Raw genomic sequence first — 27,397 nt, forward strand, 5'->3', positions numbered from 1 at the left:
GACAGACAACTATCTACTGGGGCGTTGGGGGAAAAATAAATAAATAAAATCTTTAAAAAAAAAAAAAAGAAAAATTTAAACTATGGTAATTTAAATAATTATTAATTTAAATGAATTATTCAACTGAAAGATATGGCTTTATAGTGAACTAGTTCTTTAGAGAGTTCCAGAGCATAGAAAATATGAAATATTTTCTACAAGTCTGTAAGTTCTGGCATTATCCTGATACCAAACCTCATAGAGGAGTGCACTAAACAAAATACTGTGGGTCAACTTCATTCTGAATATAGAAAGTCTAAATAGGTATTAGCAAATCAAATCCAACAATGTATTTTTTAAATGCCATATTACAACCTTAGTAGGGCTTATTCCCAAAAGGCACTTGTGGTTTAGCCTCAGGAAATGTGTTCCTATTATTCCCTGTATTAAGGAAGTAATTGATCAAACCATCCAATCCTATCAATAGATGCCCAAATGGCCTTTAATGAAATGCACTTTAAAAAACCAAATAAACTATTAGCAAATTAGGAATAGAAAGGAAATTTCTCTATTTGGTAAAAATGGCACCTACTAAAAACGTGCATATGCTAGAAACTATAGTTAGTGGTGCAACATTGGAACCTCCTCATTACAGATGGGAATAAAGCAAGAATGTGTGCTAATATTGTAACTGGTGTCCTAGCCAGTTATCAGATAAGTCTTTTGTAGAGGAAGAGACAACACTGTTATTATTTGCACATGATTTGAATATCTCCCTAGAAACCCCAGGAGAAAAAAACTAAAAAATTATGACAATTCATAAGACTATAATAATGTGACATATACAAAATCCACTTGTAAAAAATCCCAAGTTTTCCTACATACCAGCAACATTCACTTAGAGAATAAAATGGAGGAACAAATCGCTTTTACAATTGCCACAAGTATTATAAAATGCGTAGGAATACACCTATCAAGAGAGAAGTCCTGAATAACTGGAAAAACACGCCATGTCTCAGTAGTGACACTGCAGTAGCCATAAATTATGCTGATTTTAACTTGCCAATAAATATGCTCCATTTAATTTGGCCGAGACTTGTGCTTTTGCTCTTCGTGGCTTACACTGGAAGCGGGTAAAGCTAGCCAACGTTTTTTCTCATTTTACCAGTGAGGAAACTGGGGCTTCAAGTAGTTTTTGTGACGTAGCAAGTCAGTGCATAATTCTTGAGACAGAAGCCTGCATGATACTGTCTAATGCTGGGCTTCGCGGCTTTTTCATACCAGCCGGTTTTCTATATTCTCTTCAAGCTAGGGTATGTGTATTTCTTTAAAAAATTAAACTGTGGATCGAGTATCAAATTGAGGTTAATTCTCCTTTCTCTGCTATGTAGTGGATATTTTAATTTGTAACCGTAAAAACTCCCAGAGATCATTTTTATTTTAAATTATTTGACGAAATGTAAGGGGAAATATATTTCCACTGTTTTAGTGGCTGTTCATTGTAATTCCTCAATGAGTGATCAGGATAGAACTGAATTAATTTTGAAGTTATGCTTGCTCTTGGGAAAATGTCATTAAGCTCCACAAATGGTCTCAGTACTTTCCAGTTCTATCAGTTCTGCTTGTAACAGAAAGAGCATGGTACTTTCCTCACGGTTTAATTTTTTAAAAATATACTGTATTAGTTTTCTAAGGCTGTGTAACAAATTACCACAAACTTGGTGGCTTAAAACAATATAAATTTATTCTCTCTCAGTTCTGGAGGCCAGAAGTCCAAAATCAGTTTCACTGGGATGAAGTCAAGGTGTTGGCAGGGCAGCCTCGCTCCAGAGGCTCGAGGGAGAATGCGTTCCTTGCCTCTTGCAGCCTCTGGTGCTGCCTGCATTCCTGGGCTTGTGGCCACATCCCTCCAATCTGTGCCTTCATCGTGACAATGCCTCCTCCTCTGTGTGTGTCAACTGTTTCTCTGCCTCCCTCTTATAAGGACACAGTGATTGCATTTAGGGCCCGCTGGATAAGCCAGGATACTCTCCCTCATCTCAAGCTCCTTTATCACACCTGCGTGCACTCTCCCTGAAGAGAGCATGCTATGGAGTCAATCAGAGCAGAGTTTGAATACTAGTTAATTGCTGGCTTGTTGACTTTGACCAAGCTACTTAACCTCTTTGAACTTCAGTTTCTTCATCTGAAAATGGTCCTAATACGCGCCTATCTCAGAGAGATTTTGAAAGAGATAAGAGAAACAATGTTGATACAAATATTACTTGGTTTCTTTTTTCTTTACTTGCGTTCAAAGCCTTGTTTTGACTTGTCTTTGTATCTTCAGAGCCTAGTACCATCCTGGGCACATAGCAGTTGCCCAATAAATGTTCACTGAGTAGTTTTCTGTGCTCTGAAGGGCAGTGTGACCTGGCATGTCACGCACTGAACCCCAGCTGGGGACAGCTTGATAGTGATGGCCCATCCAGTGGTATCCTGTGTGGGACAGCTGAATGTCATTAACTTAGCAAACTGTGGAGATGCATGAAGAGCAGAATCCCCAAGACTGCGGTTTCTGTGTAAATATGCTAAATCGAGTGCATGTGTGTTGCGGGAAAAGAACTGCTGATCCGGCAAGGGAAAAGTTAGAGATGGGTATAATGAGTGTCTAGGTCGCTCTCTGCACACACGTGCTCTTCATAAAAGATTGATTGATTTTTTTATGTCTCTGGTATTTGGCTGTGTGTTTACCATCCGTGTGGATGTCTGACCTCAGAGTTGTGGGCCTGTTTTACATTTCTGTGAGGTCCCCTGCAACTAGACGTTAAGCTGCTTGTGGCACGGTGACGTGTATCTTCCGTGGCTACCTAGTCAGCATCGGGGATGGCGATAAGGGGTTGAATGCTGCACTTGAACCTTCCTGACAACAGGGTGAAGTGTTACTATGGAGCATGAGCAGTTAGTGATCCAGCAGTGGCCTTGGTTGAGGGGTCATTTGGCCTACAGTGTTCCTGAGTCACAGACTGTCCTGCAGATCTCCTTCTGACTCATCAGTGGGTGTCTTGTGTCCTCAAGGCCTCCCGCAGTGACCCTGCATCACAAGGAGCCCAGGAATGTGGTGGGGGCTGGTCCTCACACAAGCCCACAGCCCCTCTTCTAGGACCCTTTCTGCCCCCTCCCGGCTGCCTGGGGGGAGGAGAGGCCACTGGGGCCTTGCAGAGGGAGTGGTGAGGAGCGGCACAGGGAGGCCCAGAGGGACCCGCAGGAGGGCAGAGTGTCGGGGAGGGAGAGCAGGGCTGACACCAGTGGGGGCAAGAAAGGGAGGCTCCTGGGCCTGCGGCTCTGAGTGCAGGCGGGGTCCGATCTTCAGGGCGTCTGGCATTGATAGTTATTGGTGTGGGATCCTTAACACCTGGCGCTGCTGCAGTGAGGGTTTAACGTAACCCTTTTATCCTGATGATGCTCTTTAGGGGCTCCTGTCGGGCTTGTGGCATCAGGTTGGCCGACTTCGACAGAGATCTTAGTGGAAGGAAACACGACATGTATTTACCCAGGAATAACAAGAGCGGACATTGAGAGTCTGTTGGGTTCTGGACAGGGCTGAATGAGAGCAAAAGCCGGAGATGGAATCTGCGTCCTCAGAGGATTTGCAGAGTGTTGGGAGAGGAGACGTGATGACCAGAGCCATCGGAGAACGGCATTCTGGGTATAGACCCAACTGTCAGTTGTGTGGCAGAGAGCGAGTGGGTCACAGAGGGAGAGGGCGCTGAGGGCTGCACTAATGGAGGGGCTCGTGCAGTGCCTCCGTACTGACTGCAGTCTTCCCGGGCCAGGTGTACACAGGAGGGTGAAATGGAGTCCCTGCCTTGTAAAACTCATCTGGTCACACGCAGCTAGATTAGCAAACTGTTCTAACGCAACAAGTTCTGTTGTCCAAGTCTGGAGAGAGTGCTGTAGGGGAAGGAGGGGGTGAGCTGAGCCCTCACTGGGGGAATCTCCTGCCTGAGCAGAAGGAGAAGTGCTCTGTGCTAGGTTCATCTCACAACTGCGTGAGACAAAGTGGAGTGTTCTAGAAGTCTTTAAGTCCCTCTTTTCTATACTGCTTAATCTGTCTAAAATAACTATTAAGGAAACAGATGCTTTGGAATTGTGATGATGGTAATGTTAATGACCGATTTCAGCCAGTAAGTCTGTTTTCATTTTGTCCTTAGTGTCAAATCAACAGTGCCTTGACTTCCTTCCATACTGCTTTGGAGCTTGCGGTAGATCAGAGAGAAATCCAGCACGTCTGTCTGTATGAAATAGGTAAATATGAACGTCTGTCCAGTTTCTTGTCGTGAAATAGTGTGAATGCATTCCTGGGCCCTTTTTCATTATTAATGCTGTCCAGTTTGTATCTCTGTAAAATGCTTGCTGCCCTTTGTAATAACAGGACTTTGTTATCATAGCACAAGTCACGATACTTCTCTCAGTGATTTTCATTACTTCTCTATAATTTGTTCTTTATAACATTTTGATTTTAGGACAGTAAGTAATGATAAATGAATTGACTAAAAACCATTTGTAAACACCTTATTGGACTGCACATTAGAATTCAGAGCTATTTTCTCCTCCCTCCCAGCAGTGTTAACCTGAGAAGAAAAACACGGCGTAGGAGGGAGTTGGGCCCGTGGATTGGAACCCCAGCTCTTGACCTGCTAGCTCGGGGACCTGGGACGAGTCGCTACGTTCGCCCTCATAGTTGCCATGGGAGTTCCAGCACCTCCCCTCTTAGCTGTCGTGAGGTTTAGATGGAATCACTCGACGAGCATCAGGCAGAGCACCTGGCTCACAGAAGGCCCTCCCCATGTGCTCGTGGCTTCCTTCTGCTTCTCCTTCCTGGAGATGAAGTTATAAAGAGACTTGGAAGCATTTATTTGCCTAAGATTTTCCCTAGAGTTGTTGCTGTCAGTTTTTTGCTGACTGCACTAAAATTCTCCTGTCCTGTTACATTAGTAATTACATTAGTAATTACATAAAAGGATTAATAATCCTTTTATGTAACAGTTGCTCCATTACACTGAAAAGCATAAACAAAAATTTGGGCTCGGAACAGCAACAAGAAATTTTAATAAGTGGTTCATACTTTTTAGAGTTTCAGTCTAATGCTACAAGGTCATGTTATATAGCACATAGAAAAGAAATGAAGGAGTAGAGAAAGAAGACATGATGAGGTACTGACGGGGATCAGAAAGGAAACTGGGACTGAAAAAGCCATCGGCAGAGAGATGGGAGAAGTGGAGAGTGCTGGGGAGGTGGCTGACACCTGTCAGGTCGGGACCCTGCCATGCCTGCTCCTAGCTTCGCCTGCTGTGGACATAATTGTCTTCCTGAACCTTTCTAAACAAAAGTGCAAACTAAAATATTAGGATCTGCCCAATAAACAATATTATGTTTTAAATGCCTGTTATGGTTTAAGGAGAGAAGATGAGGTATAATCCAGTGGAAAATGTATTTTTATGTAATCTGTTTAGTAGCCATAAGGTAGAATGGAATGTGTTTCAAAGATCTTGAATTAAAAGGCCTAGCTTTGGTGGCCTTTTTTTTCTCTTAAGACACTGTTATCTTTGTTTTTTCTTCCACTTTTATTGAGCTATAGTTGACATATAACGTGGTATTAGTTTAAGGTGGACAACACAATGATTTGATAGATGTATATATTGTGAAATGATTATGGTGGCCTTTTTTTTGTGCACCATTTCCATGTTGATTAGACCTGAAGGAAGCTTAGAAATCATTGAATCCAACACTAAGGCCTTAGGAAGGTTAACTTGGGGAAAAAAGTAGCAAAATCAGAATTCAGGCTTCTTATTCAGGTTCATTGCTACCTCCCACCTTTATTTTGCATTTAATTCAATCTTACCTTGATAGCTGTTATGGGATGGAAATTATTAGCTCTAATTTTTACTCTAAAATATGTCCAATTCGTATCATATCCCATAGAATTTGACACTGAGTTTCTTGGAAGTGTGGATCCCCTCATCCCTGTAGTTCTAATGGCAGGCCCAAGATGACACAACTACTTCGTGTTGCACCTGATACCAGAATTGTTTTTTTTGTTTTTTGTTTTTGTTTTGAGGAATATTGGCCCTGGGCTAACATCCGTGCCCATCTTCCTCTACTTTATGTGGGACGCTGCCACAGCATGGCTTTGATAAGCGGTGTGTAGGTCCACGCCCGGGATCCAAACCTGCAAACCCCAGGCCGCCAAAGCAGAGCGCACAAACTTAACTGCTACAACACCAGGCCAGCCCCCCAGAATTGTTTTTTATGGAGGCGATATTGTGGACAGGACAGAGTGGCAGCCTTCAGTCCTCAGTTCTTTGTTCTCTGGCTGTATGGCCTTGGCCAAGTCACATAACCTCCTCATGCCCTAGGTTTTCTCCTTGGTGAAGTGAGGACACCATCAGCCACATTTGCGAGGCTGCAGCCAGATTAGAGAGCATTACATCAAGTGCCTGGCCTGGGTCTTGGCACATAGAGGGCCTCAGTCCGTGGGAGATGCTGTTATAACCATGGGGATAAAGTCCCTGCATGTTTGTTGTTACCACTTCTTACCAGAATGCCAGTCTAACGGGATTTTGATCCACGAGAGATGGGCTTCTTTCTCAGCTCCTCTACCAACCTGTAGAGGGAGGGTGGGCAAGTACTTAATTTCTGACTGGCTTGATCTCTACTTCTCACAACAATTTGAGAATTAGTAGTAATCATTAGGAGTAGGTGAGTGCTTTAAGACTTTTTGAGGTGGTCACTGTACATATAATCTAATGGTATTATTTTTCTGTGCCTAGGCCTACTTTGTGCTTGGCTTAGTCTGACAACTGTAGGAGACAAATTGGAGTGTTTTCATAGGAATCTGTACACCACTTTCTTCTATACTGCTTAATTGGTTGTGAAATCAGAAGTTCCTTGTCTTACTCAAAATGTCACATTTAAAATATTTAAGAGAAAAAAGATCATTTTTTAAGTTTTCAGGTAGTACACATACAACACTCACAGAGAAAGATAGTATCAGAGATTCGTAGCTTAAAGATGGGATATGAAGCTCACTGCTTTAGGGTTGTACACTAAAAATATTTCTTTCGTAGGTTGGTGCAGCATGATAGAGCTGAATTTCAAGGATGCATTTGATTCCTTTGAGAGGCTAAAAAATGAGTCCAGGTGGTCCCAGTGCTATTATGCCTATTTAACTGCGGGTGAGTAGACCTCTTCTAGCCTGAGTTAGGTCACATGTGTTGGCAGATGGGAGAATGATGGCAGGAGGATGCAGAAGTTGAGTTCTTTCTCAGTTTTCCCCAGCATGTTAATATTTTGTGCTACCAAGTAAATAGCAGCTGAATACAGGGTTCACTGACCCCGCTGAGCTTGGTCACTTCAGTCCTGTGCACCATGCCTCTCCTCTACACTCCTGCTCTGGGCTGGTTTGGTCACATGCTGTGTCTTGGAAATGCTTGTTGTGCATTTTGCCCTAAGTAGCCTCAGTCTACCCTTACCTCTCTCCTTTAGTTTCTATGATATATTTTTTATTTATTAGGAATGTAAAGAATTTTTAAGATGGTGACGTGTCTCTTTAATTGTGTTAGTATTTTTGTTTGGGTTGTTAGTGCTTTGGCTGCAAAGTTGCACAGAATTTGAGTAGTCGACTCTAACCTGTTTTACCTATTAACTGTTAAATTTACAGTGTGATTTTGCAGAACACGAGCTGTTTGAACACTGCATATCGTTATAGCAGAAACACCTGTAATTTCTGATATAAATATAAGGGTTCCTTGCCTTTTTGCCTTTGCATGCAGAGATAGTTAAAGATGTGCTGCCACCTGGTGGACAAAAGGATTGTCTGTGGCTGAGCTACATGAAGTGCGGTGGTGATGTAGAATTGTACAAGTGGGAATTGAAGAGACCCAAGTGGTGGTCGCACATTTTCTGCCTCTAACAATGAATTGTCCTTATGCAGCTATATAAGTGATTCTTTTACTTAAAATTTAAGACTAATCCAAACATTATTTTAAATATCTCCTTATTTCTCTGAGTACTTGGATTTAATGAAACGTCTTCTGTCGTTGCATCCTCTTAACTGAACTATTTAAAATAAGATAGAATTAACAGTGGCCAGTATGTATATCCTGGATGTTCTAAAACTGCAGTCCATTAGCAATCAGTATGAAATCCTCTTATACCCACACACCTTACTACAGTCCCCGCAGGGCATCCCTTTTCGTATGGCTCTGTAGCTGATGTTTGAATAGGATTATTTTCAATATCTGGTTAGTACACCGTGTCCCACACGTCAAGAGTTCTTTTGTAGAATTCGCGGGCATCTCAGATGAAAGTAGCAGCTGTTTATTGATTGACCTGGGTGTGCCCAACACACTGAGGGCGAATGAACCAAAAAAGAGAGGCCTGCAGGACAGCCTGAGGATCAGCAAGGTGTAACTGGGTCACGTGGTCATTGTGGGCAGCTATTTCTTTTCTAATCTTTGTTGGGCATAGAACCTGAAGAAATAAATGCAGTGTGGCTATATAGAGGAGCATTTATTCCGCAGTATTAGAAATCCCGGGAAATACCAGGTGTAGATGATAAAGCATGAAAGACTCTAGTCTCTGCTTCTGCAAGGGGATTTTGTGCAGATGATAAGACACGTATGAATAGCTCCACCACAGACAGAGCAGGGGAAAGGGAAGGACCACTTCTGTCAAGCTCTCAGAGGAGGCATCTTGCAGAAGCTGCCATCTGACTTGGCCCCGAAGGACAGGCCCATGTGGACAGGCAGAGCTGGAGAGGATGGACACTCAGGGACCAGCAACAGTGCCACCAGGAGCTTAGTTCCTTGCAGTATTTTTTAAATTGTGGTAAAATATACTTAACAAAATCTACCATTATAGCTATTTTTAAGTGTAAGGTCAGTGGCCTTAAGTGCATTCATATTGTTAGGCAGCCATCACCACCATCCATCTCCAGAACTTTATCATCTGGAACTGAAGCTCTGTACCCATTAAACAGTAACTCTCCATTCCCTGCTCTCCACAGCCCCTGCCAACCACCATTCTACTTTCTGTCTCTATGAATTTGACTATTTAGGTACCTTGTATAAGTGGAATCTTACAATATTTGTGTTTTGTGTCTGGCTTATTTCACTTACCATAGTGTCTTCAAGGATCATCAGGTATCAGAAATTCATTCATTTTTAAGGCTGAATAATATTCCATCGTGTGTATATACTACATTTTGTTTATCCATTTATCTGTCAGTGGACACGTGGGTTGCTTCTACCTTTTGGCTACTGTGAATAATGCTGCAATGAACATGAGTACATTCCTTTGGGTGTGTACCCAGAAGTGGAATTGCTGAATCCTTGTACTAGTCTTGCAACTTTTCAGTAAGTTTGAAATTATATAAATGCAGAAATAGAAGTACAATGATGTACACCTGAAATTTTTACAATGTTATAAACCAATGTTACTGCAATAAACAAAAAATTAAAAAAAAAAAAAAAAAAAAAAAAAAAAAAAAAAAAAAAAAGAAATTATATAAAAATTAAAAGTTACCAAAAAAGATTAGAATATCACTTCTGGTGTGGTATGTTAGTCTTAATGGAAGAGCCAAGCATTCTAAGTTCTGTTTAGGTCTCCGATTTCAGATAAATCAGAGATGCTCATGCTTTCAAACATCTGCATCTTTTCAAGCAACTGTCTGTAACTGTACCTTAAGAGGAGTAGGAGGTGTTTATTCTTCAGGATCTGAGGCATTAGTGCTGTAGAGCTTCAAAGGTGGGTCAGATACTGAATCTGTTGCTGTTTATGACTCACCTTCGAGGGCTTGTGTGCACACTCTCTCATTCTTGCTTGCACACTTACTCTTTTTTTTAAATTACGTGACTCTATAAGAATGTTATCAATTATCTGAGGAAGACCTTGAGCTAGGGGCAGCAGGAATTTTCTTTTTCATTGGTTTACTGTGTGACCTTAGGCCAGTCTTTTAACTTTCCTGGACCTCTGTATCCTCTGACCTATAACATGATGGGGTTGGTTTACAGAACAGTCATCGAGCTTCCTCCTGGTTATGAAATGTTGTAGCTGCGACTGATGAGGTCATTTTGGATGGGTTCAGACCCCCACGTCTGGATGAGGGCTGCTCCTGCAACTGGGTACAGGGTTGTCCCTCCCTCTGAATATTCAGCCTAATCCCTCGGACTCCCAGTAGAAGTCTTCTGCCTTTCCCGTCACCTCGACGTCCTCAGCTTTCTCCAGGCCTCGCTGCTTCTGCTTCTTTGGTCCTGCCAATAGCAGCCCGGCCTCTGACATGCCGTGGCCCTGTGCTCTGCTTGACGAAGCCCAAAATTGTCAGTACAGGACCACCTGGTTTTAGGGGTGCTTGAATGAAGAAGGAGGAACCAGCAAATCAACGGACATTCCAACTGGGGATTGAAAAACATCTAACAAAGACAAACATCTAATGAAGATAACATCTACCCAAAAAATTAACAGAAATGAATTCAGTGCCACAGGCGTTGGGAAGAGGATGCCAAAGAGTGGTTGGTAAAGTTTCATCAAGGAGGTGGGACTGAAGCTGGTGTGCTGTTTGGAGCAGGGAGAGAGCAGGCGAAAACAAAGGGAGTGGGATTGAGTCTTTGCCCGGGGCTTGGGGTGGGATGAAGATGGTGTGCAGACCGTCAAAGTCTTACCATCCTCCAAGGCTCAGCTCGACTCCTAGCTCCTCAAAGCTTCCTTGATCTCTCCAAAGAGAAATGGTCCCTTCTCTTTCTGAGCTTTTCCAAAGGCACTTTGGTTCTCCACCTCTAAAGGCTCTTATCACTGTGCATTGTAGCTATGGGACTGTGCCTGTGTCTTCTCTCTCCAGCTGAAATTTATGTTTCTTCAGGGTGCAGGCATGTGTCTTCACATTCTTGCTGGTGGCTCATCGGTGGTAGGTGGCCAATGAACATGTGTAGGACTAATTCATGACTGTCTTTCTAGGCACCAAAATGTCCTCCTTCTGCCATGAAGCTTTCACGATCCTCTTGGCTCCTCATTGTTCTTTCCTAGATTTCTTTTTATTCCACTTTCTGAGCATGTGGGCTCCAACTAGATTGTACACTGGGACAGTAGCTGGGGATTTTGTTGTGTACAAGACCGTCTCTCCAACAAGATTAGGACCACAGCTTTCCCATTTGTCTCTCCAAAGCTCTGGGGACCCAGCACCTAGGAAATAGTTGTTGAAGAAATGGACTGATGATCAGCAGGATGGTGTAGTTGTTTGTGTAACAGTCTTTAAAAATATTTGCTTCCGTTTTTCCGTTGGTAACATTTTCCAAGTACCATCAACCTAGGTAGCCGTTAGTGGTATTTTTCCCCTAATACTTAAGAAATACAATGATGGTTTCTTACAGTTTGTCAGGGAGCCACTGGTGATGTGGATGGGGCACAGATTGTCTTTAAAGAAGTTCAGAAACTCTTCAAGAGGAAAAACAATCAGATCGAACAGTTCTCAGTGAAAAAGGTATGTTGGAGCCTATTGACCTGGTGTATTATTTATGATGCGCAATTGTAACCAACACTACCTTAGACAGGTTTTAGGAAATCACATTCACAGCTGATGACTTACTTGTCGTGCAAATGCAGTTCACCACTGCGGAAAGAATTTATTCCATGGTCATACTGCTGCTCTGAATGGAAAGTGCTTATTTTGCTGCAAAGAATTAAAGCAGTTGTTGTTTTTTTGAATAAGTAGAGACACTACAGACCCTGTAGAGCTAATGAGCGTATCTGGAGAGGGAAAGCATCTTTCTAAAGAATTAGTTTCAGAAGAATACAAATGGCAGAACCTAGGCAAGAGATACAGACTGTTGGTTCTCAATATCGTGAACACGTCACATTTTGACCTAATAAAAAACAAAAGTGTGTATCACATTCACCAGCAGAATGTCCCTACAGTCCTGGGCCTATGTCCCTATTTATTCTATAGTTTTAAGAATAAAATTTAGCTGAATTACCATGGATTATGTAACAACTTGTCATATCGTGAATTTTCCATGATTTTAGTTTTATAAATGAAAGTTTAGTTTTATTGAATGAACATTTAATGATTTAGTTTTAGTGTAAACTAGATTGTGATGTGGAATGCTACTGAGAACACTGGGAGTGAGTAAAAACTTAAAATTCAATGAAACCGTAACTAAAAGTCATCTAGTATTACATCCTCTATATAAACACATTGAGTCATCCAGCTTTTATACATTCTTTTGATTTGAACTGAAATGAATCTAGTTTTGTCTGCAAGTTTTCAAAATATACCCTGGATCTTGATGGTAGGTGAGTTAAATAATGAATGAAAGGCATATCTACCAATATATTAAAAATTGGAAAGCAAAAATTTTTTGTGGAGAGAGAAATTTTCATTTTTAGCTTTGTAGGAGGGGGCAGTTCATGTCGAATATAAACTGTGCACTTTTAAATGTCTCAAGTGTATTTTAAAATTTGAATTTGTTTTCAAAAAATGTAGCCTTGTTTTCAAAAAATGTAGCCTAATTCTTCTAACCACTTGCAGGCGGAGAGGTTTCGGAAACAGCCCCCGACCATAGGGCTCTGCGTGCTGGCGTCCATCGAGGTGCTGTACCTGTGGAAAGCCCTTCCCAACTGCTCCTTCCCCAACCTCCAGAGGATGAGTCAAGGTGAAAAATGAAACTGTACACATCAACTTGTTCCTTCAGTCTCTCATTAATGTTATCTGATGCAGAGAGTGCACATCTGCCGTTCTCAGATGAATGATGCAGAGATTAGAAATTCAGTCTCTTAGGTGACGGGAGTAGGAAGTCCTGGGATGTACAGACGAGCGTTGTTGCAGTGTACGGTGACGCATTGCATGTAGATATTATTAATTCTCTAGCCACGGGGGTTGCTGGAAGCACACATTTTTCCCAGTGAAAGTCCTTTGTTTCATTTAGGTTTGATTCACGTTCATTAAAATGCACAGATATTAAGTGTATGGTTCAGTGAGTTTTGACAAATAGATACACCGTGGCGTCCACCACCACAATCAAGAATAGAACATTTCCACCACCCCTAAAACTTCCCTTGTGCGCCTTCCCAGTTAGTCCCCACCCCAAGGCAACCACTGTTCTGATTTCTCTCTCCAGGGATTACTTTGCCTGTCCTTGAACTTCATATAAGTGCAATCAGACAGTGTGGATTTTTAGTGCTTGGCTGCATTTGTTCAGCCGAGCGTCTGTCAGAGTGACCCATGTTGGAGCCGTGTCATCAGTTTATTCCTTTTTCTTGCTGCGTGGTACTCCATTGCTTGGCTATACCTATTCCACCGTTGTTTATTCATTCTCCTGTTACTGGATATTTGATTTGTTTCTGGGTTTTTAGCTATCATGAGTAAAGCTGCTATAAACACAAGTGTACAACCTAAGTGGACTAGTCCTTCGTGTGGACGTTATATGCTCATTTCTTAGTAAATACCTAGGAGTGTAATTAGAAGCCTACATTTTTGATTCATATATTTAAAAAACCATAAAATTATGGTAATATCACCTTCCTAAAGTAATTCTCATTATGGTTGTAGGAAAAGTTCACAGGAGAATAAACTAAATCTTTCAGTAAAATAAAGCTTTATTGATTATTAAAGGAAGACTGTAACATTTCTTCTAAAGGTTTAATGGTGGACATTTGAATGACAGTTTATAGTCTGGCAAATTATGTAGTTTGCTCGATGTTGCAAGCTAGGGAAGCAGGAAAGGCAGACAACACGTGTCGTCATACCCATTTTATAATGAAGAAACCGAGACTCAGAGCAGTGAGGTGGCTTGCCCAGCTCCCGTAGGAGCGAGTGTCGATGCTGCTGGTCTGAGGACAACACGAGGTGTAGCAAAGCTGTAAGCTCCTCCACACACGCTTCCTCTTCCCGGAGCGTGAAGGTGCTGAAATCACGCAGCTAGAAGTACGATCACAAGCCGAGACTGCTATGTTAAAATGAGAACACGTGCATCCAAAAAGATGGTTTTATAGAAGGTAACTATCTTTGGAAGTGTGTTCTTATTCACATATATGCTGCCGTTTTTCAAGAGAGATTTAGTATTAATATTTTGGACTTATTCAAAAATGGTTTGTTAGTCATTGTAGAAAATTTGTCAGATTTCTCTATAATCATACTTGTTTTGGACCAAATACAGCATTATCTATTGAATCATGTACTTTTATCATCAGACTTCCCTGCAGATGCCTTTTGCTTATTTCAAAAAAAAAGGGTCTGCCCTCAAAGGTCAAAACTTTTGTCAGTGTTAACATTCCAGAGGTCAAGGTAACGCAACTCTAGAAGCAACTCTAAAAGAGGTTGTGGGGCCGGCCCGGTGGCGCAAGCTGTTAAGTGCGTGTGCTCCGCTGCGGGGGCCTGGGGTTCGCCGGTTTGGATCCCAGGCGTGCACTGACGCACCACTTGGCAAGCCATGCTGTGGTGGTGTCCCATATAAAGTAGAGAAAGATGGGCATGGATGTTGGCCCAGGGCCAGTCTTCTTCAGCAGAAAGAGGAGGATTGGTAGATGTTAGCTCAGGGCTGATCTTCCTCACTAAATAAATAAATAAATAAATAAATAAAGGAAGTTGTGCACAGAGGCCCTGTAATTAGAGGAGGTGCGTAACCCTCCTAAGGGGCCTCCTTAAAAGGGAACAGAATTTTCTTGGATGCACAAGTCCTGCTGTGTTCATTTAACAAGGGTAAACAAAATTTAAAACCCATCCCTTGTTGTGAATGCAAGTCTGGAATATCTACCGATGTCTAACTCAAAGGAAAAATAACAAATTTATTCTTTTTAATGCACAAGCGCAGGATCACCTGTTTACAGATAATTAAAACACAAATGCAAATATGAAAGAGGCAGTAATTGGCAGGCACAGGAAAAATTATCACTTAATGTGACTAAATATTCTCTTAACTCCTTTCCGGGTGTCAAAATAAACTAACAACAAAGATGTGGTCATGGAGGGGGAGGCAGGCTCTGGAGTAAACATGAGATAATTCTTTAATATCTTTGTTAAAAGTTAACTCAGTTTTGAGGTCAATTAATTAGATTATATCATTGCCCAGCAGTAAGCAGTAATGATCCAAATCAATTCAGCCATTAGAGAACACTGAAGATTTTTGTGGAGAAATAGTTAAGTTCCAGAAAAAACCGATAGCGAGTAACAGTGATGCATTTCTTAAACTCTTTCTGTTGGGCCCACGTAGCTTTGTGCACTCAGCTCATTGGAGTCCCCATCTGTACCTCCTTCATCAGCAGAGCTAGTTGGATTCTTGTATCTTTGTCTTGTGGTTTCATTCATAGCCCTCCTTCCACCCACCCTCCCCTCTCCACTGCCTTCTTCCTCCACGTTTTAAAGATGTTTCTGTGTATTCTCAGCACAGCAGCCAGAGTGATCCTATTAAAACCTAAGTGATATCATGACATTTTGCTTCTCAGAACCCTCTATGGTCTCATCTCATTCAAGTAAAAGCTCAAGTCTGTTCAGTGGCCTCCAGTACCATCTGTACAGCCCCTCTCCCTGCAATGCCCTTGCCTCTCACTGCTCTTCCCCCTCGCTCACCAGGCTCCAGCCACGCTCCTCCTTACTGTTCTTGAACACACCAGGCGTGTGCTGGCCTTGGTGCCTTTGCACTTGCTCTTCTCTCTGCCTGCAAATGCTCTTCCCCCAGACATCTACACGGCTTCCTCTCTCATCTCCTTCAGGTCTTTACTCAAATGCCAGCTTTTCATTGAGGCTTAAACTGTACATTCCCAACACACATACAAACCCCCATTCCCCTTCCTGGCTTTATTTTTTCCCTTAGCATTTACACTTCTTTAACATACATATTTTGCCTACTGGTCTTTTGTGTTATCTGTTTCCTCCACAAAATGTTAGTTTCTTAAGGGCTGGGATTTTTTCTGTTTTGTCACTGCTGTATTCTAGGCACCTAGATCTGCCTGGCACAGTTTTGTCTTTTCCAGAATGTCATATAGTTGGAATCATACCCTATCTTTCAGATAGGTGCTCAATAAATATGGAATGAATGAGAGAGTAAATGAACTGCATCCCCCTTTCCTCAACACTGCTACCTTAGCATCGTTACAGATTCAGACTATTCTTCACATTTATCTCCTTGCTGCTCTACCCGTCTCTTCCAGTTGCTTCCAATTATTTGTTCTGGAACTTTGAGCATTTACATATGTAAATATATACACACGTACGTACATACATATACATACATTGATATATGTGTATGTTTATATACATATGTATCTATTTATAAAATCTTATCAAATATCAGTATGTTTATTGGTCCATAGAAATAATTACTTCTTTTTCTATTAGCTCCACTACGTTTCCAATTTCGGCCTTTTTCATTTCCCTGAAAAATTTCCATAGCATCGTCCAACATGGGTGCCCATCCTCCGCAGCAGAGAGCAGCTTCTTGAAGTGGAGGGGTCAGGTTGATCCCCTCCCAGTGACTAGTACAGTACCTCATATAAACTTGTAAAGGTGCCTATTGCCTGGTTTTTTAAATTAATATGATGCAATTAAAATGATATTAATAGACTTTGTTTGTTAGAACAGTTTTAGATTCACAGAAAAATTGAGCAGAAAGTAGAGAGAGGTTTCCACATACACCCCCTCACCCCTCACACACACCCCCCACCCATCAGCGTCCCTCATCAGTGGGATTTGTTATATCAGTAACATTTGTTACAACTGATGAACCAACGCTGACACATCATCACCCAAAGTCCATAGTTTACATTAGAGTTCATGCTGTCTTGTGCATTCTCTGGGGTTTGACAAATGTACAATGACATGAATCCACTCTTACAGATAGTATCATACAGAATAGTTTCACTGCCCTGAAAAATCCTCTGAGCTCCACCTGCTCATCCTTCCCTCCCACCTAGGCCTCTGGCAATCATGGATCTTTTTTACTGCCTCTGTAGTTTTGTCTTTTCCAGAATGTCATGTAGTTGGAATCATACCCTATCTTTCAGATTGGCTTCTTTCACTTAGTAGCAATACGGTGCATTTCTGAGTCGTCTTGGCGCCGTGAAGTTTGATATCTTTGCCTTTCTTTGACTAAGGATATTCACCGATGGGTGAGGATGAGGAACCTTCTGAGTTTCAGGGGGCAGAATCATGAACTGAATATGTCACTAAACAATGAAATTCTTAACTCTTGATGATATTTAAGGAATTAAGTGAATGTATTTCCTTCCTGCTATTTTCCTTCTCTTTAAGCTTGCCATGCAGTGGATGATTCATCTGTCGTTGGATTAAAGTATTTGCTTCTTGGTGCCATACACAAATGTCTAGGAAACTCAGAAGACGCTGTTCAGGTAAACTGTTAAATGTTGTTGTCATGGCTAAGGAAGATAAACCGTGAAAACCTACATATGTGCTTGTGAACAAGAAAAATGAACAAGCGGTAAACAAAACCAGACCTCCCACCGCAATGTGACCTTTATCTACTTTATTTATTCATGTCATCTTCTCAGATGCTAGAGGTTTTTAATGTAACTTCAGATTCTTAGAGTACTTCTGGACATACGGCTTCTTTTCTGATGACAGTCTCAATTGGAGGAGGAGGAGATGAGGACGCAGACAATTTTCAAGGAGCAGAGTGAAGCCTCACAGTTAGATAAATACAAAACTGATCAGGCGTGTCAGAGTGTGTTCACTTTTCTCTCTCTCTAACTGCAGATTACTGATGCAGTACTGGAGGTGAGGTCTAGAAAGTTGTTGCTTAGGATATTCTATGTACATATTATATGAGAAAGAATGATACATTATTTTCAAATATAGTTGAAGGGATTTTTCTAACCAAGTTTTTTGTTTGGTTGTTTTTTTGAAGTATATCCCGAGGTTACTCTGATTATTCTTTGAAAGAGTTCATGTACAGTAATAGGAGACTTTGGCTTTTAATTCCTACAGTGTTGATGCACTGGTATTATCATTTTAAATTGATTTTTCATTGTGGGGTTGTAGTAGTTATTACACAGCTCTGAATAGCTTGTTTTAGATCGTATGCTTAAGTATCAGCAAGATACAGTCAAGACACATGTCAAGAGATGATTTGTGGTTTGTGTGCTTGCGTTCTGTTTTAAATGATAAAATGGAATGTTCAGACTTTGAGCTGCAGTTGAAGATGTCAGCAATAAAATCAGTAGTGTGTCAGCTGGAAAAATAAGTGGCACACGTTGAACTGACTGATGCATATTCTGGTGGAAGCTCTCTAGACAAGAATGTAAAGGACTTCTAAGATAACAGTTGAGGATGGACGGGAAGGAATAAAGATGCAAAAAAGAAAAGAAAATCGGATATAGACTACAGAAATCAGTCCCTCTTCCTGCCTCCTGAAGATGTGATGAGACTTAAGTAGGAAAATGAGCCTAAGTAGGGAAATGAATCAACTCCAATAATACTTGTATTACTTTCAGTACTTTCACCGAGCCGTTAAAGATGAGCTGTGTCGTCAGAATAACTTATATGTTCAGCCATATGCTTGCTATGAACTTGGCTGTCTTCTATTAGACAAACCAGAGGTAAGATCTTATATATTTTCTTAAATAATGTTCATCAAGAAAAATATGCAATGAGCAGGCACAAAGCATCCTTCATTTAAAATAAATTAATTGAACATAGTGTTTTTTTGTTTTGTTTTCCTAAATTTCACCGAGGACGAGTCCAAGAAGCTACTAATCCTGTCTTCCTGTGTTTAAGAAGGTGATTTCTTCTCTGGAATTAGAATTATAAAGTAACTTTTTGTACAAAAATGCAGTTGAGGGAAAATCATTGCCTTTTTTTAGAATGGTATGGTATGATGTAGTGTGGTTTGTTCAGAAGAACAGAGAAGAACATTGTGATTGTAGCTCTGCCATTTACTTTAGTTTATGGTACTGGTTAAGTTACCTAACCACATACCTTCTTCCTAATATGTAAAACAGGATAAAAATACCCACCTTGCCAATTTAACAAAGACTGTAGTGAGAATAAATGAGGATGATGTGTATCATTACTTTTAAAATTTTATAATACCATATAAATTTAAGTTGACAGTTACTATTAAGATGTATATTTAAGTACAATGGGGGCAGTTTTGTGTGTGTGTGTTTTTTTTAATAGGATTTCATTAGTGCGGGATTTGCTTGGTGCCTTCTTTTAGAAGCTTAATTACATAATATTGGCTTTATAAAAATTCTCATTTTCAGTAAGCTCAACTCAGCTTTCAAATATGTGAACTTCCTAAAAGTTGAGCTAAATCCACAGAAATATGATTCTAATCTAACCATTAAATATGTAGCCTATCTTGCAAAAGATAGCCTTTTAATTGGTAACTCTTTTCATTTGAAATTCTAATTTTACCAAAATAGAAAAGGCAATTTTGGTAGGAACTCCTAATACTGTGTTCTTTATTTTAAGGAAATTTTTACTCTTAATGCAGCCTTAAAATATAAAATATAACAAGACTGGTCTATTTCTTGAAAAATGAAGCTGATGTCCTCAATCAGGAATGCCTTCAAAAGGAGATACAGCTTACTGACTTCGGATAAACCTTTTAATTATTATCAATTTTAGGTTGTTTAGTAAGATCTTAACCTAAACTATCATAACTTTTTTAAGTTGTTATCCTTTGTAGAATAATAGTGAAGAGTATGAAAAATTATTTATCAAGTAATGCCTTGATGTAAACTTCTAAATATCATTATATTAAAGAAAAATTGAGTCATTATACTTGAATGAGCGGTTGACTCACCTGTATGTCCACTGTGAATTGTTTTAATTAACATGTCCTCCTATTGTAACATTTTCTACTTGAGTATATACATAGAGAGATTGAGATAATATGTTTTTCTTACGTTCATAGACGGTAGCAAGAGGCAGAACTCTACTTCTTCAAGCAAAGGTAAAAATACTTGACTCTACCTCTTTGCAGTGGCCCTTCTTAGCCTTTCTAGTGTACTTGAGTCAGAATTCAAGAAATTTTGTGAAATGATGGTTCTGACTGATATTTCCGGAAAGGAAAAGTGATAACTAATGGAATCAGTGAGCACTTGATTTTTAAGTGAAATTACCAATATCGTAAGAAATGCCTATGAAATTGCTTATCCTGCTTTATAAAAACTCTTCTCGTTTGAGTGGGAAGGTAACTTTTGATTTCATAACTACATTCTTGAATTAAGAATTTCTCACAGCAGCTTACATTAAGCACTACTTTAAGACTGCCATTTCAGGAATAACGTGAGGAAAATTTTCCAAAGACAGCAGTAATGACACTCAGTTGACATTTTAAAAATGAACACATGGAGCCAACCCAGTGGCGTAGCGTTATGTTCGAGCATTCCGCCTCCGCGGCCAGGGGTTCACTTGGTTGGGTCCTGGGCGTGGACCTACTCACCGCTCATCCAGCCATGCTGAGGCAGTGTCCCACATAGAAGAGCTACAACTCTGCAACTAGGATACACAACTATGTACTGGGGCTTTGGGGAGAAAAAAGAAAAAGAGGAAGATTGGCAACAAATGTTAGCGCAGGGCCAATCTTCCTCAAAAAAATAAAAAAAAAATAATGAACACAAAGTTTGAGGTTTGGAGAATAAGAAAATCAATTGGATGTGAAGCCTTTAGTAGGAGTGTGAGGGATTTTACTTTGGGAAGTACAAAACTTAGCATGGTATATACTGCAGTATTTCAGAAAGCTTAGCTAATAGAGTCCATAAATATCTTCCTTTGGTCTTTCAGGAGGATTTCTCTGGCTATGACTTCGAAAACAGACTGCATGTCCGCATCCATGCCGCTCTGGCCTCTCTGAAGGAATTGGTTCCTCAGTGACAGACTCGGAGTTCCCGCTCTGTCCCTCCCCACCCAGGTTCTGCACTTTAAAATAAAAGCAGAGGACACAGCTCTTATGAAGATCGGCTTTTCTTCTGAAAACCACCTGTGCCAGGGACACATTTTCCCAGTTAGGCTGACATATTAAAGATCTCCTCTTTTAAACATATAGCTAAAAAGTAATAATACTGATGTTAATAGTAATAATAACTAACCACCTGGGGAGAGGGTTAAGTGACCTTGTTCAAACATTTTAGTTTTGTGATTTATTATTTTTAAAATAAAATCAAACTAAATATTCAACCTGTGATCTTGTAGGAACGCCTATCTTAAGCACACGTCTGACTGAGAAACACTAAGAGGTACCTGTAAAATTATTAACAATATCATGACATAGCATTTATATTGTGTTTTGAAAAAATAAAAGTGCTTTCTAGTGTTTTACTTTATCCTCAGACTATTCCTGTGAATAATGTAGCACAGCTATTCTTATCCCCATTGTCCAGACAGTGAAACTCAGGCACAAAAAGGCTAATTGACTTATCCCAGTTAATTATTCCTGTTATCAGTGGAGCAATGAATAGAGTGCAGATCTCCCGACCACGGACCGAATATTCTTTTATTGTAAAAAATATATGTTAATAACCCAGAATTCCATGTTTTCTTTATTAAAAAACACATTCTCTTCAGTGGAAGTTGTGTCATCAAAAATATTTATCTCCAGATTGTCTGCAAAATTTGTCACTACAAAGTGACGAATACTTTTTTCCTTTGAAAGCCAACCAAGTAGAAGCAAATAGAAGATAGTTTTACAACCAAAAGTATAACTGTTTTGATAATTTATTAGAAAGCCTAGTCTATAGACTAGATAAATAATACCTACATTTTAGGAGTTTCCCTTTCTTTGTGATAGATTGTCTAATTACCAAGTTTTGGAAATCTTTTAACAAATGACTTGAAAAAGTTATTCTTGAATGAACATAGGTTTTTTGGCCTCAAAATATTTGCTGGTGAGGATTAGCTGGGCTATCTGTTGCCAGGATTTAATCATTTTCCCGTTAGCTCAGGTTATTTAATATTATAAAAGGAGTTCCAAGTTGTTTTTAATCCTTTGTTGCTAATTTTTGTTGTCATTTAATTCACCTCTTTTTCCTGTACTGCACACCTGTGGTTTTGAAGAATCTAAATACCTCAGTCATTTAAGAATTTCTGCCATAATTGTTTGACTAACTTGGCTCAATCTTAAGGTTAGATTTTTTTTTTTTTAATTTATTTTGAGCTAAAGACTTTCATCTTGGGGTGTCATTTATTTATATATCCTTTTAGCTGAAGCATGATCTTATGCAACATTAATACTTTAATGTTTATTTTCAAAATAAAACATGGGAGGAGCAGCTAGAATGTTGGCAGCTTTAATCTACTTAATCTGGTTTTGAGGGAATGATAATTTCTTTGAAAGAAATGATTACTCCTCACTGACTTTAGCTAAACTCTCTTCATGTTTCCTCACTTCCAAAGTGTTTATTCATATTGATTTTCTTTCTGGTGTGAATCCTGCGTGGATTTTAGATACTAGCCAGAGAGAAGAGATTGCTATCCTACATTCAGTGAATGAGTAGATCCAGAAGCCGAGTAGATACTTTCTAAAGAGAAAAATTGGTGTCTAAAAATATTGGATACCTGGTTTTATCAAGGCTGAAGAGAAGAACGTTATGAATCTTTAAAACATGGCTCTTGCCATTTTGTTGTCTTCTTGACTATAATATATGTGGCAAACTTCTCAGTTATGATTGTGGAACATTCTGAATCATGAAGTTCTTACTTCAGAGTTTACGCTTACTTTAATCTTCAGTTCAAATATTGTTTGAACTATTAGTATTCAAAGATTACATAAAGCCCTGTACTTGAGAATTTTTTTTAAAAAATTGTTCTTGCATTAACTGCTTTAAAAAATTATTTTTATTTCTCCAGAAAAATTCAGGATTTCAAATAAGTGTGTGTTCAGTTCACTTAACTGAATAGACAACTTTACAACATCGTCCAGTAGGTTTTCTTTAATAGTCAAAGAATAGGTCTGTTTATAAAGTCCCTCCTAGGTTTGGTTGCAGGGTAGCCCCTGAGGCTTTATCTGTGTTAACGTGGTGGTAGAGCATGGAGAAGGGGTTGACGATGATTCTAAAGACTCTTAAAATAACAAAACCACAGTGTGAGTACACTGTACCATTAGATTGACTGAAATCTGAGTACATTTTTGACTTGAGTAATTCCTAATAGTTATCTGGCCTCTATGCTGTGACTTATCCAACCTGTAAACTACTGTCATCTGCCTGGAAATTTAGTTTGGTGTAAATTGCTCTTTACCGCTCGCTGATGAAGAAAATAATCATATAAGCAGAATTATTTGCATCTATGTGTGCTTTTTTATGTTCACATCACTCCCTCCTTCCCCTTTCCTATTTTGGAGGCTCTCAAATAGATCTTATAATTTATTAAGTGTCAAATATATTTTTGTATTAGATTGTGCCTATGATGAGAGAGATCGCTAATGTATTTTTATGTACTCTGAACACGATTTGACATACTTGGAAGCATGGTCTAATAGTGATGTAATATGCACCTTTGTGGTTAATGTATTTAAAATTTTACTTTTATTAGGTTAGGTATCATTTTGATCTTAGCATATGATAGCTAAGTACTTGACTGAGTAAAGTATTATTACTGTCAGATGTCAGAAAATTAGAATATTTATTGTCACATATTGTATGTCAATTATTTACAGAATTTGCACTTTTATATTTCTGCCAACTAAAATTAAAGGACAACATATATCTGATTTTTAAAATACACATACACATATACGTGTGTGTGTGTGTCTGTATATTCCTTTGCTGTGTAAACTTTCCTAGTTGATGGCTTCTTTAAGCAAATTGTGGTGGCAGGTATTCAGATATGGCTCTCTATCTATGAAGATATACATTCACACAGTCATGATGTACTGTTTGGTATTTCTTATATATTTTTGGATCCTGTTGGTGATATATTTTGTAGAAAAAAAAAATGTTAAGCCCAGATCATCCCAGGAAGATAAATGCTAGAGGAGTAGACTTAGAAACTAGGCAGAGGAAATACAGAAAGAGAAGAGGACGGGGGAGCAAGAGAACAGACAGTTGGTCCATAAACGATGTGCCCCTTCTTCAGGGAAGTATGCAGAAATCACCCAGTGCACAGAGTAATTGGCTTTCTTGTGAAAACTACAAGGGGGCTGAGCTCGATCTTCTAGTTGACTTGGGTATGAAATAGAAGGAACCCACTGTAACCCAGGTGAGCTGTGTGTTACACTCACTCACTCCTCCCACAGGCCAGTGGTTCTCACATTTTAGTTTTACAGATTAGCCCTACTCTGAGATTCTGATTCAATAGGTTCCAGGTAGGGCTTTGGAAAGCATTTTTAACAAGCTCCTAGGATGATTCTAAAGTAGGTGGTCTAAATCAGAGAAACATTGCCCTAGGTTATCATCTTTTGGTAAGTATTTAGTAAATCTGAGAGAAGAGTCAGACACAAACAGAATTATATAGCAAGGTTATGCTCAGTCAAGTATGTATCCTGGGGCCACTGAAGAAATGCTTCTAACTCGTTGGCTTTCTAAAGTAGGAGATTCCTGAGCTGAGTTTCAAAGGAGAAGAAAGATACAGTTAGGTGAAAATGATGGCTAGAAGGACATCTCAGCCCTTGGACCTGATGAGCTAAGGCACAGAGGTGACAAACAGCATGTGTGTTCAGACCTAGTCTCTAGAGAGTCAAATGGGGACCAAGTGGTAAGATGAGAGGTCATCTTGCAGAGGTCACACCAAGAACTGTCGACTTCTATAGAGGAAGGTTTTGAGGGCAGATGGTGTGGGGGAGGGCGGCTTACAATCACAAATCTACAATGGAGACAAAGTAGATTTGCATTTTAGTTAGATCCCTAGTGACTGAAAGGGAGATGAACACACGGACGAGAAGATTGTAAAACCACATCAAATCACTAGGAGTTCTAGAAATCAAAGCAGCAAATAGTGGTTTGAAAAGTTTTGGTTAAATGTTTTCACTAACAATTTGCATTTCAGAGGGACTTGCACAAACAGAAATTGAAGAAATGTGGAAAGAATAAAGGCTTGCCTTCTGAGTTACAGACATTCTGCATGGTACCTAACACCTAATAGGTGTTCGAGATGACCCACCAAGGTTAGTTAGGCTACACAAGCATAAATGTCTCTAATTCCAAAAGACACCATAAATGGGGTCTCTGATGTTTGTACTTGGGTTTTTAGTAGCTCAGTTTCATTACACCTTTGATAGTAAATATATTGTAAACCAAACCATCGGAAATCATGACAGCCTCATTTCATTTTTATTTACACTACCAAAGTGGGGCTAGGGGCAGTGACGAAGGACAAAAAAATGGACCATCTGCAGACCTATCATCACACGGAGTCTAAGAGCATTTCTCCTTTTTAAAAATGTAATTTTCATGAGAAGAGGGAGCTTGTCTGCCACATAATGGGCACTCAGTAATAATTATTAAATGGATGAATTAATATCGCCAGAAAATGCTGTGTGCAGCATAGATGTAGGCTGGGCTTCAACGTGGCCCCTTATTCCAAAGTGCTCTGGAAACCTTAATTTTTTTCTGAGTTTAAAAAACAAGTTTGTCAGATACATGCCCTGATGATGTTATTTGACGGTTGCGTTACAGTGGTTCTTGCTGCTTTTTAAACATTTGAAAATGGATTACAATGAAGGCTGCTTGGAATCTGATAATTATGATTATGGGTTATTTAATGCCCAGCACAGATATGTCAGCCTGAATGTGCAAAGGAGCAGAGAGTGGGTATTTTAAATGACTCTACATTCCTTTACTTTGGTAAAACTGAGCTGAAATTACACACAGTAGTCGTTGACTTGCAACCTGTTGCTAACCGTGTGGTTTGGGGAGGATAGTTGTGCCTGAGGTATTGCACGATTCGAATTACGGAGAAACAGGAAGCTTCGGGATTAATGCCCAATTCTCTTTCCACAGGCGAATTTCTCAAGAGGAAAAGTACCGTGTTGCATAAAATTATTCATTCTCTTTATACTACTGTTTGTGCGTACATCGAAGCAGAAATTACTCTTGGAAAAGGTGACTCGAGAGTAACAGATTACGGGGGGAAGGGTAGTGGGAAGAGGCGAGGCGGTGACGGCAAGAAAGAACTGCCATAAATCTATTTCTGTTTCCTTCCAAACCAGCTATTACTCTAGACTGAGCGACCAAAAGCGGAGATGCCGTCGCCTTGACCTACTCATGGACTCCTGGCCGCCTGTCATCGCCAGGTTCCCTCCGCCCGTCCGTATTGTGTCAGAAAAGGCGAAGCACGACTCCGCGGCCCGCGGAGTTTCGGCCTTTGTCCCTTTCGGCTCCCCATTGGCTGGGACGGCCGAAGCCCCGCCTCCTTCCGTGGCCGACCAGAGCCTTCAGCGACGGGGCGGGGCTTTGTGACGCACGCCCTGACGTCCCCAGGGGTATAAAGGGCCCCGCTGGAAGCGCCGCCTCCTCCAGGAGCCGCCGGCAAGGGGGCGTCGAGGAGCGTCGTAGCCGGGAAGAGAAGGTGGGGCGAGTCTGGAGAAACGGCCCGCCCTTGCGGCCTGGGAGGCAGTTGAGCCCTCGGGGCGTCTCGCGCGTTGGGATCCGTGAACGGTTCCTCAAGTGTCGGGGAAGGCGGAGGGCCCCCGAAGTGGGAGGGCTGTGGGGAGGGGCCGGCTCCCACGGGCGGGTGTGGTAACAGCGGGCTAGCGCCAGGGTGGCGGAGCTCAGGGGCCGGGGCCAGCAGGGACCCGCCTGCCTCTCCAGAAATAGTCGACGCGGGATCGGGCCGCCGGCTCTCCCACATTTCACTGCCCTCTCCGCCAAAAAGCCAAACGGTAAACCAAGCACGGCCCCAAGGGGGCCCACAGACCCCGGCGTAGGTCTTTAGGGAGTGGGTGGTGTGCCTCGGTTACGTTCGGTGGCTCGGAAGCCCCCACTCTCGCAGCCTCGGCCAAAGGTGCCGTTTTCCCGCTCAAACGTTACCCCTGTGGTAGTGGGTAAATGGACGTTCACAGTTTGGCGTGGGGGGTGTAAAATTTGTTAGTTTTTTGACAAATAGTTCTTTAAAGGAGAGATTTGGGGAGAATTATTAAGCTGTCACTTTTTTTTCTTTGGTGAGGAAGACTCGCCCTAAGCTAACATCTGTTGCCAATCTTCCTCTTTTTATAGCTTGAGGAAGATTGGATCTGAGCTAACATCCCTGCCAGTCTTCTCTGTTTTGTATGTGGGCGCTGCCATAGCCTGGCTAATGGATGGTGTACGTCGGCATGCAGGATAGAAGTCCTGAACCGTGGCTGCCAACTTAACCACCAGGCTAGGGGGGCCAGCCCCAAGCTGTCACTTTTAAACAACCCTCAGTCTCTATATTTGTGACTTGACCCGTTGATGTAGTTATGCGTGGTGTCACAGTATTTCTCAACTTGCTCAGGACAGGTCTTGGTATAGG

The 27,397-nt window shown here is 40.8% G+C and overlaps 1 protein-coding gene across 2 annotated transcripts in view; it reads left to right on the forward strand.

The window, feature by feature from the left end:
* The window catches only part of TTC39C (tetratricopeptide repeat domain 39C), a 103,557-nt gene extending 82,409 nt beyond the window's left edge, over positions 1–21,148 (forward strand). The window contains exons 7-14 of one of the 2 annotated variants that reach the window (XR_015554278.1): positions 4,170–4,263; positions 7,086–7,193; positions 11,385–11,494; positions 12,542–12,665; positions 17,258–17,355; positions 18,457–18,561; positions 18,662–18,742; positions 19,884–19,922. Coding sequence is in view for 1 of the 2 variants with exons in the window: in XM_004420999.3 (XP_004421056.1) it covers positions 4,170–4,263; positions 7,086–7,193; positions 11,385–11,494; positions 12,542–12,665; positions 17,258–17,355; positions 18,457–18,561; positions 19,884–19,922; positions 20,756–20,845 (768 nt within the window). In the remaining variant the exon portion in view is untranslated. Of the gene's footprint in view, positions 1–4,169; positions 4,264–7,085; positions 7,194–11,384; positions 11,495–12,541; positions 12,666–17,257; positions 17,356–18,456; positions 18,562–18,661; positions 18,743–19,883; positions 19,923–20,755 lie in introns of those variants that run through there. The other variant, XM_004420999.3, reaches the window with a different exon arrangement.
* Positions 21,149–27,397: the final 6,249 nt, after the last annotated feature.

The sequence above is a fragment of the Ceratotherium simum genome, chromosome 14 (genome assembly GCF_057802395.1).
Source record: "Ceratotherium simum simum isolate JZ-2026a chromosome 14, ASM5780239v1, whole genome shotgun sequence".
NCBI lineage: Eukaryota > Metazoa > Chordata > Mammalia > Perissodactyla > Rhinocerotidae > Ceratotherium > Ceratotherium simum.